The following is a 14,384-nucleotide window of genomic DNA, read 5'->3' as shown; positions in this document are numbered from 1 at the left end:
GTAACTTGAAAGGGTGAAAAGAGAACTTTAAGGCCTCACAGAGGTAGCAACTGCAGGAAGCAGCTCTCGCCACTCAGGCTAAGGGGACAAAAGGAAGGGGTTGGAGTCACTAAGAAACCTAAAAGAGGGGCCCCATGTTGTTGAAACTTAAACTCCAAGGTGCTAGTGTCTCTGACCTTACAGGATGACTCTGTGGAGGTTCCTGCTGGTCCTCCTGTCTGAGAGGAGGGTTTGATGAGGCTAGTGCTGCAGGCTCGGGGACAAGTGAGTAGAGCGGCTGCTATGGGGAGGAAATGCAGCTGCGAGGGTGAAGACGTGTTGCTGGGATGACGTTCACAAGAAACTTTTTCTTCCTCCAGCCTTGTCGTCTCCCTCCAGCCCTCCCTATCGCAGAAGCAGATACTGAAACAGCTGGGAAAGCAGAAATGTAGTTTTGCAGACTGTGGAAGCTTGGGTTTGGAGCCGAGAGACAATGTCTTAAGAACTGATGCCCTTGCCCTGTTACTGTCCCTCCTTGCTTGGCTCCCACCTGTTTCAGAACATTTGCATATGCTGTTTCCTCTTCTTGAAATGCAGTTCCCTCTTTGCCTACATAATACCTACTTTTCAAATCTCTGCTCAGTTATCACTTCCTCAAGGAAACCTTCTTTGACTTCCCTGATGACGTCAAATTCCGCTGTAAGAGGCTGTTAGCTTCTTTGCAACAATGTCACAGTTACAAGTTTACATTTATTTATTTATTTTTATGTTTTTTTTTTTTTAAAGATTTTATTTATTTGACATAAAGAGACACAGCGAGAGAGGGAACACAAGCAGGGGGAGCGGCAGAGGGAGCGGCAGAGGGAGAAGCAGGCTTCCCAGGGAGCAGGGAGCCCGATGCGGGGCTCAATCCCAGGACCCTGGGATCATGACCTGAGCCGAAGGCAGACGCTTAATGACTGAGCCACCCAGCCACCCCTTATGTTTATTTATTTATTTGAGTGAGAGAGAGAGAGAGCAAGCACGAGTGGGGTGAGGGGCAGAGGGAGAAACAGACTCACCGCTGAGCAGGGACCCTGATACGGGGCTCAATCCTGGGACTCCAGGATAATGACCTGAGCTGAAGGCACCCCAAGTTTACATGTTTTTTTAAAGATTTTACTTATTGGGGCACCTGGGTGGCTCAGTCGTTAAGCGTCTGCCTTCAGCTCAGGTCATGATCCCAGGGTCCTGGGCTTGAGCCCCACATCGGCCTCCCTGCTCCTCAGGAAGCCTGCTTTCTCCCTCTCCCACTGCCCCTGCTTGTGTTCCTTCTCTCACTGTGTCTCTCTCTGTCAAATAAATAAATAAAATCTTAAAAAAAAAAATAAAGATTTTACTTATTTGACAGAGAGAGAGAGAACACAAGCAGGGGGAAGGGCAGAGGGAGAGGGAGAAGCAGGCTCCCTGCTGAGCAAGGAGCCCGATGCGGGGCTCAATCCCAGGACCCTGGGATCATGACCTGAGCCGAAGGCAGACGCTTAACCGACTGAGCCACCCAGGCGCCCCTACAAGTTTACATTCTGCGTAATTTTTGGATTGATGCCCACTAGACTGTAAGGACATTATGGGCAGGGACCATCCCTGTCTCTCCCTTCATTTGGTTTTCTTAAATTTGTGCCCCTCATCTCTAACATAGTACCTGGTGCACAGCAAGGGCTCTATAAATACTTGTTGGAGTGCAAAGTGCAGCTCTAACGGCCAATACCATGCCTTAACAGGGAATTTTTTTTTTTTCCCCAATCATCTGCTTCCAATAGCATCTCTGTTCTGGATGTACCCAATAAGTCTTCCTCCTGCTTCTGATCCTCAGTAGCTTGATTCCCATCCACTGATAACAACTGCTACTCACGTTGTCATTCTGAGATGCTGTATGTGTACACACAAGCAAAATATGTTACTACACATTCTCAAAGACAGAAGTGCTTCATTCTCTTGAACAACTGTTTCACTGTAGGAAAGTACCACAGTGTAGTTAACTTTCTTCAAAGACATTTAGGTTGTTTCCCATCTTTTGGTTCTACAAATAATGCTGCAGGGAATAACCTTGTGCATGACATTTGTGTGCATAAGCATAGTTACATTGCGAGTATCTCCTGAAACACCACCTTTTACTTGGGTCCCATGGGGATAAGGAGATTATGCAGAGATGGCAGCAAGGATCTAGTTTGGATGCTCAGAAAGTACCTCTAAGGCTCAGATCTACACTGTTAGAATCTAGTACTTACGTAGTCCTAGCGTGCAGAGAGAGTTTGAGGGTCCCTTGGAAATTGAACTGTACCAACCAAGCTTGGAAGACACTGATGCATTAACTACAATGTTTTAGATTTTTTTTCCCTGCATCCTTCCCTTAGTTCTTTCTTCTTCCATAATGGACAGATTTGTAATAGCTTGCTTGCTGACACTAGACCATAAACTACTCTAGTGGCTGGCAATGAACAAGACAGATGAGGGCATTGTTCTTATGGAACTAGTTTTATCATTTTTACTTTTACCAGGTTTTTTTTGATGTGGAAGGATGAAATGAGATAATGGAAGTAAAGTGATTAGTCTGCAATTTAAAATGTTCATTTATATGTATGTACATATATAATACATACTTATGTATACAGACGCCGAATTGGAAGATTCATAATCATCTTAACATGACTACTTTTTATTTTCCTCCCCCCTTTCCTTCTACTTTCTCTTGAAGAGTTTACACCTTAAACTCCAAGTGTTTCTTTCAGCTCAAGGCCAGTGGGATGCGCCACCAGTAGGGGGCAAGAATCACCCAGGCGTGCCTATTACCTAAGCAACGGAGTCAAACAGCATTCAGAATGACTTTACAAAAGGGTTACGAAGAAGTTAATTTGTTTATTCTGTTAGGTCATTTGATAATAATAAGAAGAAGAAAAAGAAGGAGGAGGAAGTGGAGGAGGAGAAATTAGGGAATCGAGAGATGGTAGCGACAGATCTCTGCAACAGTCATTAATTAAGAGCAATAGTTTGTTCAGAAAAAAATTGGGGCTGACTCTGCTCACACCCCTTAGGGTATGATAATGGCAGTGGACCAGAAGAGGGGCTCCGAGTTATACTGCGGTTTCATACTGAATAAAGTGCTTTGAGCGAGCCTAACAAGCAATGAATACGCGAATATTTTTTTGTGTAATGAAGAGCTTCCCAAAGTAACAGAGACGCCACTAGGTAACTTCCTCGGCTGAAGCCACACACCAAAAGGGTTATCAAAATAGCTTCGGGCCCCTCCTAGCCGGACTTTGAAAGCAGGTGTAGGACGCATGCGCCCAGCCCACCGGCTGACCTCCTCGTGGCAACCGAGCGCGCAGACCTTCCTCCCGGCAGCCCGCGGGGCAGAAAGGGAGGGGGGAACGGAATTCTCGCGAGGTCTTTCGAGCGCCGGCGGAAGCAGTAGACACGTGACTCTTCTAGGAGGCCTTCGCCTTCCCCCCTCCCCCTTCTCGGAAACCCGGCCCCCTCACCCCTCGCCCACCCCGGAGCCGCGGTAATGGACCGTTTGGGTTCCGGAATTCTCTTGGATCCAACCACTGGTACCGGGTCGGCTGGAGCCGGCGGAGTCCGTGCTTGGCAGCGAAGGCAGGGGGCGGTCAAGATGGGGGGGGGAAATCATCTTCCTTCACCTAGGAGGGAGGCGGGGCGGAGGGGGGCACTGGGGAGTGGGGTGGGGGGGGAGGGAGGAAGTCACGTGGGGCGCGCGGTGCGCGCTGCGTGCGCGCGGCGCCTCATCCGTCGCCCCACCCCCTCCCCTCCGGCGGGGCGGGGGTTTGGGGGGAGGGGCGTCAAGATGGCGGCGGGGAGGTAGGCAGAGCCGGACGCCGCTGCTGCCGCCGCCACCGCCGCCTCCGCTCCAGTCGCCTCTAGTTCTTCAAGCTCTCGCCTCCCGAGAGAAGCTGTTCCGGCGTCGGTTCCCGCGGGGAAAGTAAGTCCTTCTCAGCCCTCTTCTGCTTCCACACTCCCCCTCCCGGACAGCCAGCCTCCCACTCCCACCCTCCTCAGGGGGCCGTGTGGGGCCGGGCTGGGGGGGGGCAGCCACCTCACCCCGGCTTGGGGCCTCCCTCGCCCCTCGACGCCCCCTCAGTTGCGCGCCCCAGGGCTCTTGGGGGCAAGGTCCCGGCTGCGGCCCCGCCGCGCTCGCTTCCTCCGCCCGTCAGCGCCGGGCCCTGCGGTCGCTGCGCGTGGGGGCTCTCAGGCCCCGGGGGCCCCCGCTGTCCCGGGCCAGAGTCACCCAGTTTGGGCGGGGAGGCAGGATCTGCGGACGCCGGCTCCGGCTCCACTGGGGTCGCCCTCCTTGCTTTCCCTGCTCCGCTCAGGAACTGCGAGGTCCCGGACCCGCAGGAAAGTGAGCTCCGCAATCCTTCAAAAGTCCTCATGTCCGAGGGTTGCTCCCGGTTTGGGGCGAGTGCGGGACGAGATAGGGGCGCCCTAAGTCTGAACCCCACACCAGCAATTTTCTGATTACCTTGCTCTCAGGGCGTCGAGGCGGTGCATGGGACACGTGGGGGCCACCTTCAAGCCTCACCGGGTGATTAGGTTAATTTTGTCTCGAGCTCGCTCGCCTTCTAGACCCGAAGCATCTATGTAGGGAAAGGCGGTTGGGGGTTTGCTTACTTTAAGGGTGTTTGGTGTAACGAGCATCGAAAGTTCCCCAAACCAGTGTATGCGGGTGGTTTCCCAGAAGTGGTTTGGGATCCGTTTAACCGCTGAGGAGATTTGGATGTTCCTGAACCCTTGTGATTGTTTCTTTCCTGACCCTGGCATCCAGCTCCTCCCCTTTCCACCCCGGCTTTGTGCTGCTGTGTGGTTAATGTTTGCGGACCACTAACTTGATCCTCGCACAGCGAAGCCCTTTTTATGTTCGGGCTCCGTTTACTGTAGGAAGCTTTTGTTTTGGGGAGTTGCTGGTTGAGAAACGTGGGGAAAGAACCGGCAAGAAAATGAGAGTCAAATAAAGCAACGTTTTTATCCATTGAATTGCGCAGCCAATTGTAACCGCACCCGGAAGTTTGTACTAAACACGTGTTGCTGAGGGGAAGGTTAAAAACTGGGTCCCCTTTGACCTTTGAAAGTTGATTATTAGCAGTTTCTGTTGAGTTAAATGTTTTATTTTCTCCAGACAACCACGTTTAGAGGCGGAGTAGGGCTTCTACCGAGTCGGCCGGGGGGGGGGGGGGGTCCAGAAAGCTGTCAAATCCCGAGTTGCCCTAGAGGAAATAAACTTAACGCTTGTAGATACAAACCAGCTAACAGTGCGAAAAGATTCCATGTTTTCCGGTATATTTACTGCAGTCAGAAGTGATTTTTCTTTAAGCTGGTGGGAAAACCGTTATCATTGCCCAAAAGATAGTTTGTATAGAATTTCTAGGATAAAATGCAGAATTTGCTATTGTGGCCTTGCGTGGGACAGTAATTTTGCAAGCAAGAGAACATTTTATTTTCATGTTTAAAAAAGTTGTTTCCAAAATTTATCTTACCAGAAAGAACATCTTTATTTTTTTCCTTTGGCTTCTGCATTTTTGTCTCCCAGTCTAACTTAATTTCACACAATTGTCTGTAGAATTTTAAGTAGATTTTACTTTAGCTGCCGGGTAAGTATTAAAAAGGAAGGCTTAGTTGGTGGCTTACAGTGGTGGCTTACGTTCATTCATTCATTGGATGCTCTTAAGTGTCAGGCAGTTTTACTTAAGGGCTTTGCTGAAATTATGTACTGCTTAATATAATGCAATATAAACGTATAAAGATTCCTTTAAGTGATTCATCTTAAAGATTAAAGCTACAGATACATTTCAGTGTTTCTTAAATTTTTAAATTGAGCTTTGACTTGAGACTTGCCTCCTGTGAAGGTGGTGAACACTCAGATCTGAGGTCTGGTCTTACCAAGTAACCTGACTTCATGAGTCTCTTAGTTCCCGTGCTTTGCTTGCCTAAAGTTGATGTAAAGATACTTTCTGGAGGCGCCTGGGTGGCTCAGTCCATTAAGCGTCTGCCTTTGGCTCAGGTCATGATCCCAGGGTCCTGGGATCAAGCCCCACTTCAGGCTCCCTGCTCAGCGGGGAGTCTGCTTCTCCTTCTCCCTGCTCTTGTGCTATCGCTTGCTCTCTCTCCCTCTCAAATAAATAAAAAATCTTTAGGGGCACCTGGGTGGCTCAGTCAGTTAAGCATCTGCCTTCGGCTCAGGTCATGGTCCCAGGGTCCTGGGATCGAGTCCCACGTCGGGCTCCCTGCTCATGGGGAGCCTGCTTCTCCCTCTCCCTCTGCCTGCCACTTTCCCTGCTTGTGTGCTCGTGCACTCTCTCTCTCCCTGCCAAATAAATAAAATCTTTAAAAAAATAAATAATTAAAAATCTTTTAAAAGCATACTTTCTGATGAGAGGAATTGTTTTCACATTATATAGCTAATTAATAAAATGTAATCTTAAAGTTTTTACAAATGTCTTTGTTTATGCTGACAGATATACTTTAATATGGTTGAATTTGGTAAATATTAAGGATAATCTTGGAATACCACTGAAATTTTCTATAGATGGAAAGGATAGGCTCTTGAAGAGCAGGAACTCTGGTTTTATGAATAAAATAAAGTACAAAACCCATCAAATTCACTTGCTTATTTAATTCTTGGGAGGCAGTATATAGCACAGAGCAATGGTTTTAAAACCTTTTTACTGCATCCCATGGTTAAGATGTGTTTTACATTGTAACCTACTACATATCCACACATAGAACTGAAAAACTCATGTCATGAAATGATGTTTATTCTCTCTACATGCTGTGTTAGTTTTTTGTTCTGTATTGAAATATTTAAGAATTCTGGTCATGATACACTGAATTTGACTTGACAGCTCACTGTGGTGTGACCACCAGTTTGAAAAATGTGGTACAGATTTAAGAATACAGAATCTTGGAGGGATATGGGGTCAGAGCTCCTGGGTATCTAATTCTGCTCCACACTTGTTTTGTTACCTTGTTACAATTCATTTTTCTAAGCCTCAGTTTTTCATCTATGACAAAGGGATAACATGTAGTATTTACTCATGGGTTATCTTGAGGGTTAAAAGAGAAAAAATCCAATCCTATAGTAAATCTCAAAATGACTAGGGATCTGGATGATGGTGGTAACCAAGAAAGTTGTTTCACACCCCCCCCCCCCCATTTCTTTCATGTGCTTTTTTGGTAAAGCATGTTTGAAACTTTGTTACCTGCATGTTACTTTGTGAATCCATTCTTCCTATAAAAAGTTTCTCAGTGAGAGTGGGGAGAGGCACACTTTACTGAGCAAGTGTTCCCTTGAAAAATAGCTGTTAAAAACTACAGATTTTTCCCTTGTAGGTAATGAAAATCCTTGTTAATGAACTTCTTCATATTATCTTCTTTTTCTCCTGATGTTCTTAAAGAACCAGCACTCAGTAGACACTAAATAAATACCTTGTTCATGAACTGTATCAGCTAAATTTTGAGAGGATCATCATCCTTCCAGCTTCTTAAACTAAATGTCTGTCATCTCCTCTGGGCTGTGTAAAAGCAAAGCTGAAGCTGAGTTAAAAGACATAGTGCTATTAAATAAAGAGAAAAAGTCCTGTTTATTATTAGGCAAAGATACTTGCTAAGTGATATCTTTGCACATATAAAGAGGTCTACCAGTTTTCTCTAGACACACCAATTGATTAACTGGACAAATTGAATATGTGACACAGGCAAAAAGGAACTAGTGTATTTCAAAGAATTCATTTGGAAGTTAATTAGTGAGTGGATTGCCAACAGAGTTGGTATTCTGGGAAATAGTGTTGTATCAGTGATATAGGAGAAAACCTATTTTTTGACATGATACTAATATCAAAATAGTAGTTAATAGCCAGTAGCATAACATTTATTCAACAGCAATCCTATAAGATAGGTTCTATTATTATTCCCATTTGAAGATGAGGAAACTGAGTCACATAAGTTATTACTTGACCATATTCTATTACTGGTGCATGAGGTAGCCAGTGTTTGAACCCAGATATTCTGTTTGACTTCATAGTCTACCCCGGCCTCTGTGGTGTGCTTTCACTGCTGCAGATAGATCCCTTGTATCTGCCCAGAGCTGTAAAGATCTGCTTTAGGTCTCAACAAGAGGAACCTTGTCCTGGTTGATAGGTTTCAGTGTTGGTATTCTCAGTGGGAACTGTATCCTTTCATTCTTCTGATTGGCTATTGTTTCTCAGGATTCTCTTCCTGCCAAGGATGGCTTAGTTTCTCTCTACTACCTTGTCCTTGTTTCTTATTTATCTTACTAGACGCTTTCATAGGTGTATTATTTTGAAATAGGTGGTATTTTCCTAAGTATTTATGATAGAAATGGAACCTTTTTGTTGTCCATTTTTTTAGATAGAATCACTCTGGGGTTGGTAACTTTTGGGTTTGTTGGATTGCTACATGTTAAATGTCACCTAAGGTCTATGAAATCCTTTGTAGACACTGTAACACAGTTCTCTTACATTTAACAGTATTTGCATTTATATTCTATTTAGTAGGTTTTAAGTGAAAATGTTTTCCTTCTCAAGAATAAATCTTACTTATAAGGTGAGGAGAAGATTGAATAATATAACCTTTTAAGGGCTCTCTGCCTGAAGACTGAAATTCTGTGAGTCTGTAATAGTTTCAGAATAGGAGAATGATTAAATATTAAGGGTTTGTTTTTTTTTTAATATTAAGGGTTTTGCCTAATGGAGTTAGAGAAAATTAGAGATGTTCCTCTGTATTCCCTGCTCCCTTTCTCACTGCAGAAAAGTTCAAGTAGAGAATTTGTACCCAATTGGCTAAGAAAGCATCCCTAGATTTTGTTTGTGTATATTATGTATATAAACCTAAGATATTTTTCATTAATAGCTTGGAAAAGGGCGCCTGGCTGGTTCAGTTGGTTACACATCTGCCTTTGGCTCAGGTCATGATCTCAGGGTCCTGGGATCGGGTTCCGCATCGGGCTCCCTGCTCAGCGGAGAGTCTGCTTATCCCTCTCTCTCTACCCCTCACTCATGCGCTTACGCGTGCTCTCTCTCTCTGAAATAAATAAAATATTTTTAAAAAATAGCTTGTAAAAGACATTGTCATTATTAAGTCACTACTCCGAGGTCTCAAATTGTGATTCCTGTGAATGAGTTTTCAGTAGGTCAGTGATAGTGTTATAAACTGTACTGTTAATTTCTTGTAAAAATACCAAGTTTCCCCCCAAATTTTTCCCTTCCATGATATTTTTATACTTTCAATGCTCATTGTTCAGAAAATATATTTCAAAAACCTCTCATGAATTTAGTAATGCTTCTCTGATTTTTGTTTGCTTTCATCAATGATGTTTCTGTACTTTTTTAGTATAATTAGACAGAGCTTGGTGTGCATCTAATGGATTAATGGATCCTTTGGCTTCCAAGTGTTCTTTGGTCTGTTGTTTAGGAGTCATTGGTTTAAAACAATGTATTTTTGTTTCAAATGTAAATAAATCATTATTTTCAGTATTTACTTAAAAAAGATGACATTTTGATAGTGTCTGGAGTTCTATTAATCTAGGTCAGGATTAACCATAGCAAGCAGGCCACAACCACCCCCTTTTCTCACAGATCAGTGGTCTTAATGTAGGTTGAAATGTTTTGTTGTTGCTGTTTTAGGATTTATTATTTATTTATTTATTTATTTTTGAGAGAGCGAGAGTGTGCACACATGTTGGCGGGGAGGGGCAGAAGGAGAGAGAATCTCAAGCAGACTCCCCAGTGAGCAGGGAGCCCGACACAGGGCTCAATCTCACGACCCTGGGATCATGACCTGAGCCGAAATCAAGAATTGGACACTTAACTGACTGAGCCACCCAGGCGCCCAGGTTGAAATGTTTTTAAAGCATTGGTTTAGCTGTCTTGGTACATGTTTGTACTATGTACTAGGATAACGTGTAAAGTATGGTCAGGTGTGTCTATATTAGAAAAATGATCAACTTTATTTTAAATCTATATTGGGACATTTCTCCTGTTTGTCCCCTGTTCAGTCCCTTCATATTGTTTCCATCTTGCTATCCAATAATCTATCTCCGTTCCGATTTTAATCTCAGACTGGCATTTATTCCAAAGTTAAGTATTGAAACTTAGGTTTGCAACATTGACTTCTGGATCTATTCTTTGGAAAGAGAATGCGTGGGGTTTGGGAATTTGAACAATCTAGGTCTGGGTAGGTATAGGTACTTTAAGGTTTCTGAGCCTCTGTTTCATCTCTAAAAAATTATAATGTCTATCTTTTTCGGGGTTGTTGTGGTCTCATAGTGTACACAAAGAGCCTAACACTGTGTCAGGCTTGTAAAAGATACTTAGTCACTGTCAGTTTCCTTACCTTCTTTCCTCTTTCCTGCTCAAAATGTATTTTTCCATAGACTTTTCCTTTCTCTGAAAAATTCTGGGGAAATCTTCTTTGGGCTATTTCTTCTTCCTTGGGGCTATCTGTTTAAGACCCTCCTTTAAACAGTAGGTCTGCCCTGAGTTTCATTTCTGGATATCTGTGGTTTCTACCTTAAACTCATTCATGTTTCTGCTAGAACTTCTTTCTAAATGATGTATAGGCTTATGTGACAAAGACCTACCTAGTAGAGGATTTCTCTGTTAAATATCATACTTTCATTTGAAATAGTAGTTCTTATATGTTGGAAGTCATGGTCAAAGAGACTAACGCTTTCTTTTTGTAGGACAGAATGAGAACAGTGATACTTAATTCTTTCACACAGCCTGAGAACAAATGAACTAGCTAAAGATTAGTGTATTATTTATGTAACATGAAATTAGTTTTTTGGGAAAAACAAGTACAGTCACTTTTCATGTTTATGTATATAAATTGGTTATTTCAGATAAGTTAATGACAAACGTTAAAAATCAAGAAAGTTCTGGGCGCCTGGGTGGCTCAGTCGTTAAGCGTCTGCCTTCGGCTCAGGTCATGATCCCAGGGTCCTGGGATTGAGTCCCACATCATGCTCCCTGCCTGGCAGGAAGCCTGTTTCTGCCTCTCCCACTCCCCCTGCTTGTGTTCCTGCTCTCGCTATCTCTGTCTCTGTCAAATAAATAAATAAAATCTTTAAAAAAAAAAAAAAATCAAGAAAGTTCTGTTAAGCTTTTTTTCCCCTTACAAAATGGATAAAAATCCATTTTGGTGGTAAATTACTTTGATACATTGTATCAAGAAAACCCAAATCTAAAATGTATTTGCGGGGCCGCCTGGGTGGCTCATTCAGTTGAGCGTCTAACTCTTGGTTTCAGCTCAGGTCATGATCTCGGGGTTGTGGGATTGAGCCCCGCTTCAGGCTTCACACTCAGCACAGTCTGCTTGAGATTCTCTCCTTCTGCCTCCCCTTCTGCCCGCCCCCATAAATAAATAAACAAAATCTTTAAATAAAATATTTGCTTGTTCCTAAATAGGTATTTTCTCTCGCTAAACTCTATATAACTCATTTTGGGGTCTCCAGGCTCAGTGTTTATTTTTTCACTTTCTCTTGGCTTAAATCTGATCATCCATCAACTCATGCTTTTTGTGTCTTTCTTATTCTCTTCCATTTTAGCTTTTATATAAACTTAGTATTATGGATTGTCCTTCCTAATGAAATTCATCCCCCCTTTTTTCTACACCCTGCTATTATAGCACATCATCTCTCTTTTTTTGTTGTTTTTTTAAGGTTTTATTTATTAGAGAACGTGCAGGAGCAGGGGAAGAGGGTGGGGCAGAGGGAGAAGCAGGCCTCCCGCTGAGCAGGGAACCTGATGCTGGGCTCTATCCCAGGACCCTGGGATCATGACCTGAGCCAAAGGCAGACCCTTAACTGACTGAGCCACCCAGGCGCCCCACATCATCTCTCTCTCGGTCTGCTCTAGCAGTTACCTAAAATGTCTCCCTCCTTCTGGTCTTATTCTACCCATTCTCAGTTTGCTTCCATACTTCCTCGGAATAATCTAAGTCACAAATCTGACTATGTCGTGCAGTTCTCTATCTAAAACTCTTTTCTGACCCCCACTACCCATGGGATTAACTGAACACTCTAGCATGGTATACAAGGTCGTGGGTGATACCTTCCTCATCTCTTGTCATCACCTGCGTGAGGCTTGGATTTCTGTTCTGAACTTCCATACCAATGATGAATTACTCTTAACCATTGTTCTTAAAGAGCGCCAATGTCTTTCATATCTCCGTAAGTGTGAATGCGCTGTTCAGAAGATCCTTATCCACCTGGTGATTTCTTCCTTGAGACTCAGTTCCACAGTCATCTTTGTAACCTCTCTCCCCAGGCAAAGTTCAGCATTCCTTCTCTGTTCCCACAGCATTTTGTACACATATACTCTTGCTGTGATTTACATATTTCTCTGTCCTTTTCATCTTACTATGAATTTCTTGGAATCAGAGACTATTTCTCTTTCATCCTTCTTGCCTGATATGTAGCAGATTCTTCATAAATATCAAATGGATGGATCTGGTAGAAGATGTTGGTTTGTATTTAGAAGAGAGTTAATTGGCATTTTAAGTTTTTTATGTTAATATTAAATATTTTGTTCTAAAGATGGTGGAGCCAGGGCAAGATTTACTGCTTGCTGCTTTGAGTGAGAGTGGAATTAGTCCGAATGACCTCTTTGATATTGATGGGGGAGATGCGGGGCTTGCAACTCCAACACCTACTCCTTCAGTTCAGCAGGTAAGAGTTTCCCGAAGCCTCTGTAAAAAGTAGATTGTTTCTTAATTTTAATTTCTACTTATAGAGGCAGGCATTATTAAGACATAATTTTAAATAAGCACGTGTGTGTTATTTTTATATTAGTCTTCACTCATGAGATGGAAAATATTTGCAGTGAGAAGACATTTCCTGCTTTGATATATATATAAAAGTAAGAGATGAATTGCTTAGAGCTCTTGTGGGAGGTTGGTTAATCTCCTTACTAGTTGTCTTTGTACTTTATAGGAACCCTCTTCTGAGGTTTCACTATGTACATTCTCTGAAAGTAAAAATAAGATTCTGTTGTCAGTATAGTTTTGTGAAGATGTAGTTCCAAAGATTATTAGTTCCTACCTGGTATCAGAGATTTTACAATGTGTTTGAGTCTAAAACTTGACATTTTTTTTGTTTTAATAAATAATCTTTTATTCTTGAAACAGAATTCACTGCCATCATTTTTTATTTCTTTCTCTGATGTTGTTTTCTCTCTAGTCCATGCCACTTAGTGCATTAGAACTAGGTTTGGAGACTGAAGCAGCAGTTCCTGTGAAACCAGAGCCAGAGACGGTACCTACTCCAGCGCTACTAAATGTTAGGGTAAGAATGATTTACATTTGGCGTGACTGCTAAAATGGCTTTGAATTATAGTAAGAAAATAACCTGTAATATGAAGTAGTTTTATCTTACCAGTTCTGTTTTTTGCTACTTTCCAATATGCTACTCTCAGCTCCTATTTGATAAAACATTTCTTTCATTCTTCCTGTAGTTATGTTGATCAAAAGATAATTAGGACAAAACAGAGTTTTTTGAATTTACTTATTGTAAATGATACAAAATTCATGAAGTAAAGATGAGTTACACATTATTCCACTACACATTTCATTTTTCCTTGTTGATTTCAGCTTTTGTCCATTGGTATATGTGATTTTTATGTAATGGTAATTGTGCTTTAAATATGGAGTTCATCTGATTTTACCTTAAACGTAGCAATTATTAACTTAAGGCTAGCATATAAAATTATTAGAAACTGGTTAAAAATTTGATAACTTATGATAAATTATTGTCAAGAGTTTTATTTAAAAGTGATAAGTGGTGGGATGCCTAGCTGGCTCGGTTGGTGGAGCATGTGACTCCTGATCTCGGGTTTGTGAGTTTGAGCCCCACGTTGAGTGTTGAGATTATTTAAATTATTTGAATAAATAAATAAATAAATAAATAAATAAATATATAAGCGGCCTGCTTTACTTATTTATTTAAAGTAGACTCCATGCCCAGTGTGGGGCTCAAACTCACGACCCCTAGATTAAGAAGTTGCATGCTCTACGATTGAGCCAGCCAGGCACCCCAAAGCTGCCTGCTTTAAAAAATAAAAAAGTGATGAGTGGTAATCTCTAAGATTCTTGTTATAGGAGTCATGGAAAAATAACAAATAGTTTGAGGAGGAAAGGAAATAGAAATAGACTGAAATTTAAAAATATCTTGATTGTACTTGAGTCCATTGTAGTCACAGACACATTGTCATCCTCCCAATCTTTGACCTTTTTTTACTGCATTTTTGTCCAACTCCTAATGTCCCCCTCTACCCCCAACTATAAAAAATAAAATGCTATGTAGCTTTGTCTTAGGCTCAAGGGTAGTACCCATATTATCA

The 14,384-nt window shown here is 42.5% G+C and overlaps 1 protein-coding gene across 3 annotated transcripts in view; it reads left to right on the top strand.

Moving 5' to 3' along the window:
- Positions 1-3,800: 3,800 nt before the first annotated feature.
- SBNO1 (strawberry notch homolog 1) overlaps positions 3,801-14,384 on the top strand; it is a 56,305-nt gene continuing 45,721 nt past the window's right edge. For all 3 annotated transcript variants that reach the window (XM_078061074.1, XM_078061075.1, XM_036080466.2), the window contains exons 1-3: positions 3,801-3,955; positions 12,584-12,715; positions 13,226-13,330. In XM_078061074.1, the coding sequence (XP_077917200.1) occupies positions 12,584-12,715; positions 13,226-13,330 (237 nt within the window). In that variant the 5' untranslated portion in view covers positions 3,801-3,955. The remainder of the gene's footprint in view (positions 3,956-12,583; positions 12,716-13,225; positions 13,331-14,384) is intronic.

The sequence above is a fragment of the Halichoerus grypus genome, chromosome 13 (genome assembly GCF_964656455.1).
Source record: "Halichoerus grypus chromosome 13, mHalGry1.hap1.1, whole genome shotgun sequence".
In the NCBI taxonomy this organism is placed as follows: Eukaryota; Metazoa; Chordata; class Mammalia; order Carnivora; family Phocidae; genus Halichoerus; species Halichoerus grypus.
This window is presented reverse-complemented; position numbering and strand designations above follow the sequence as displayed.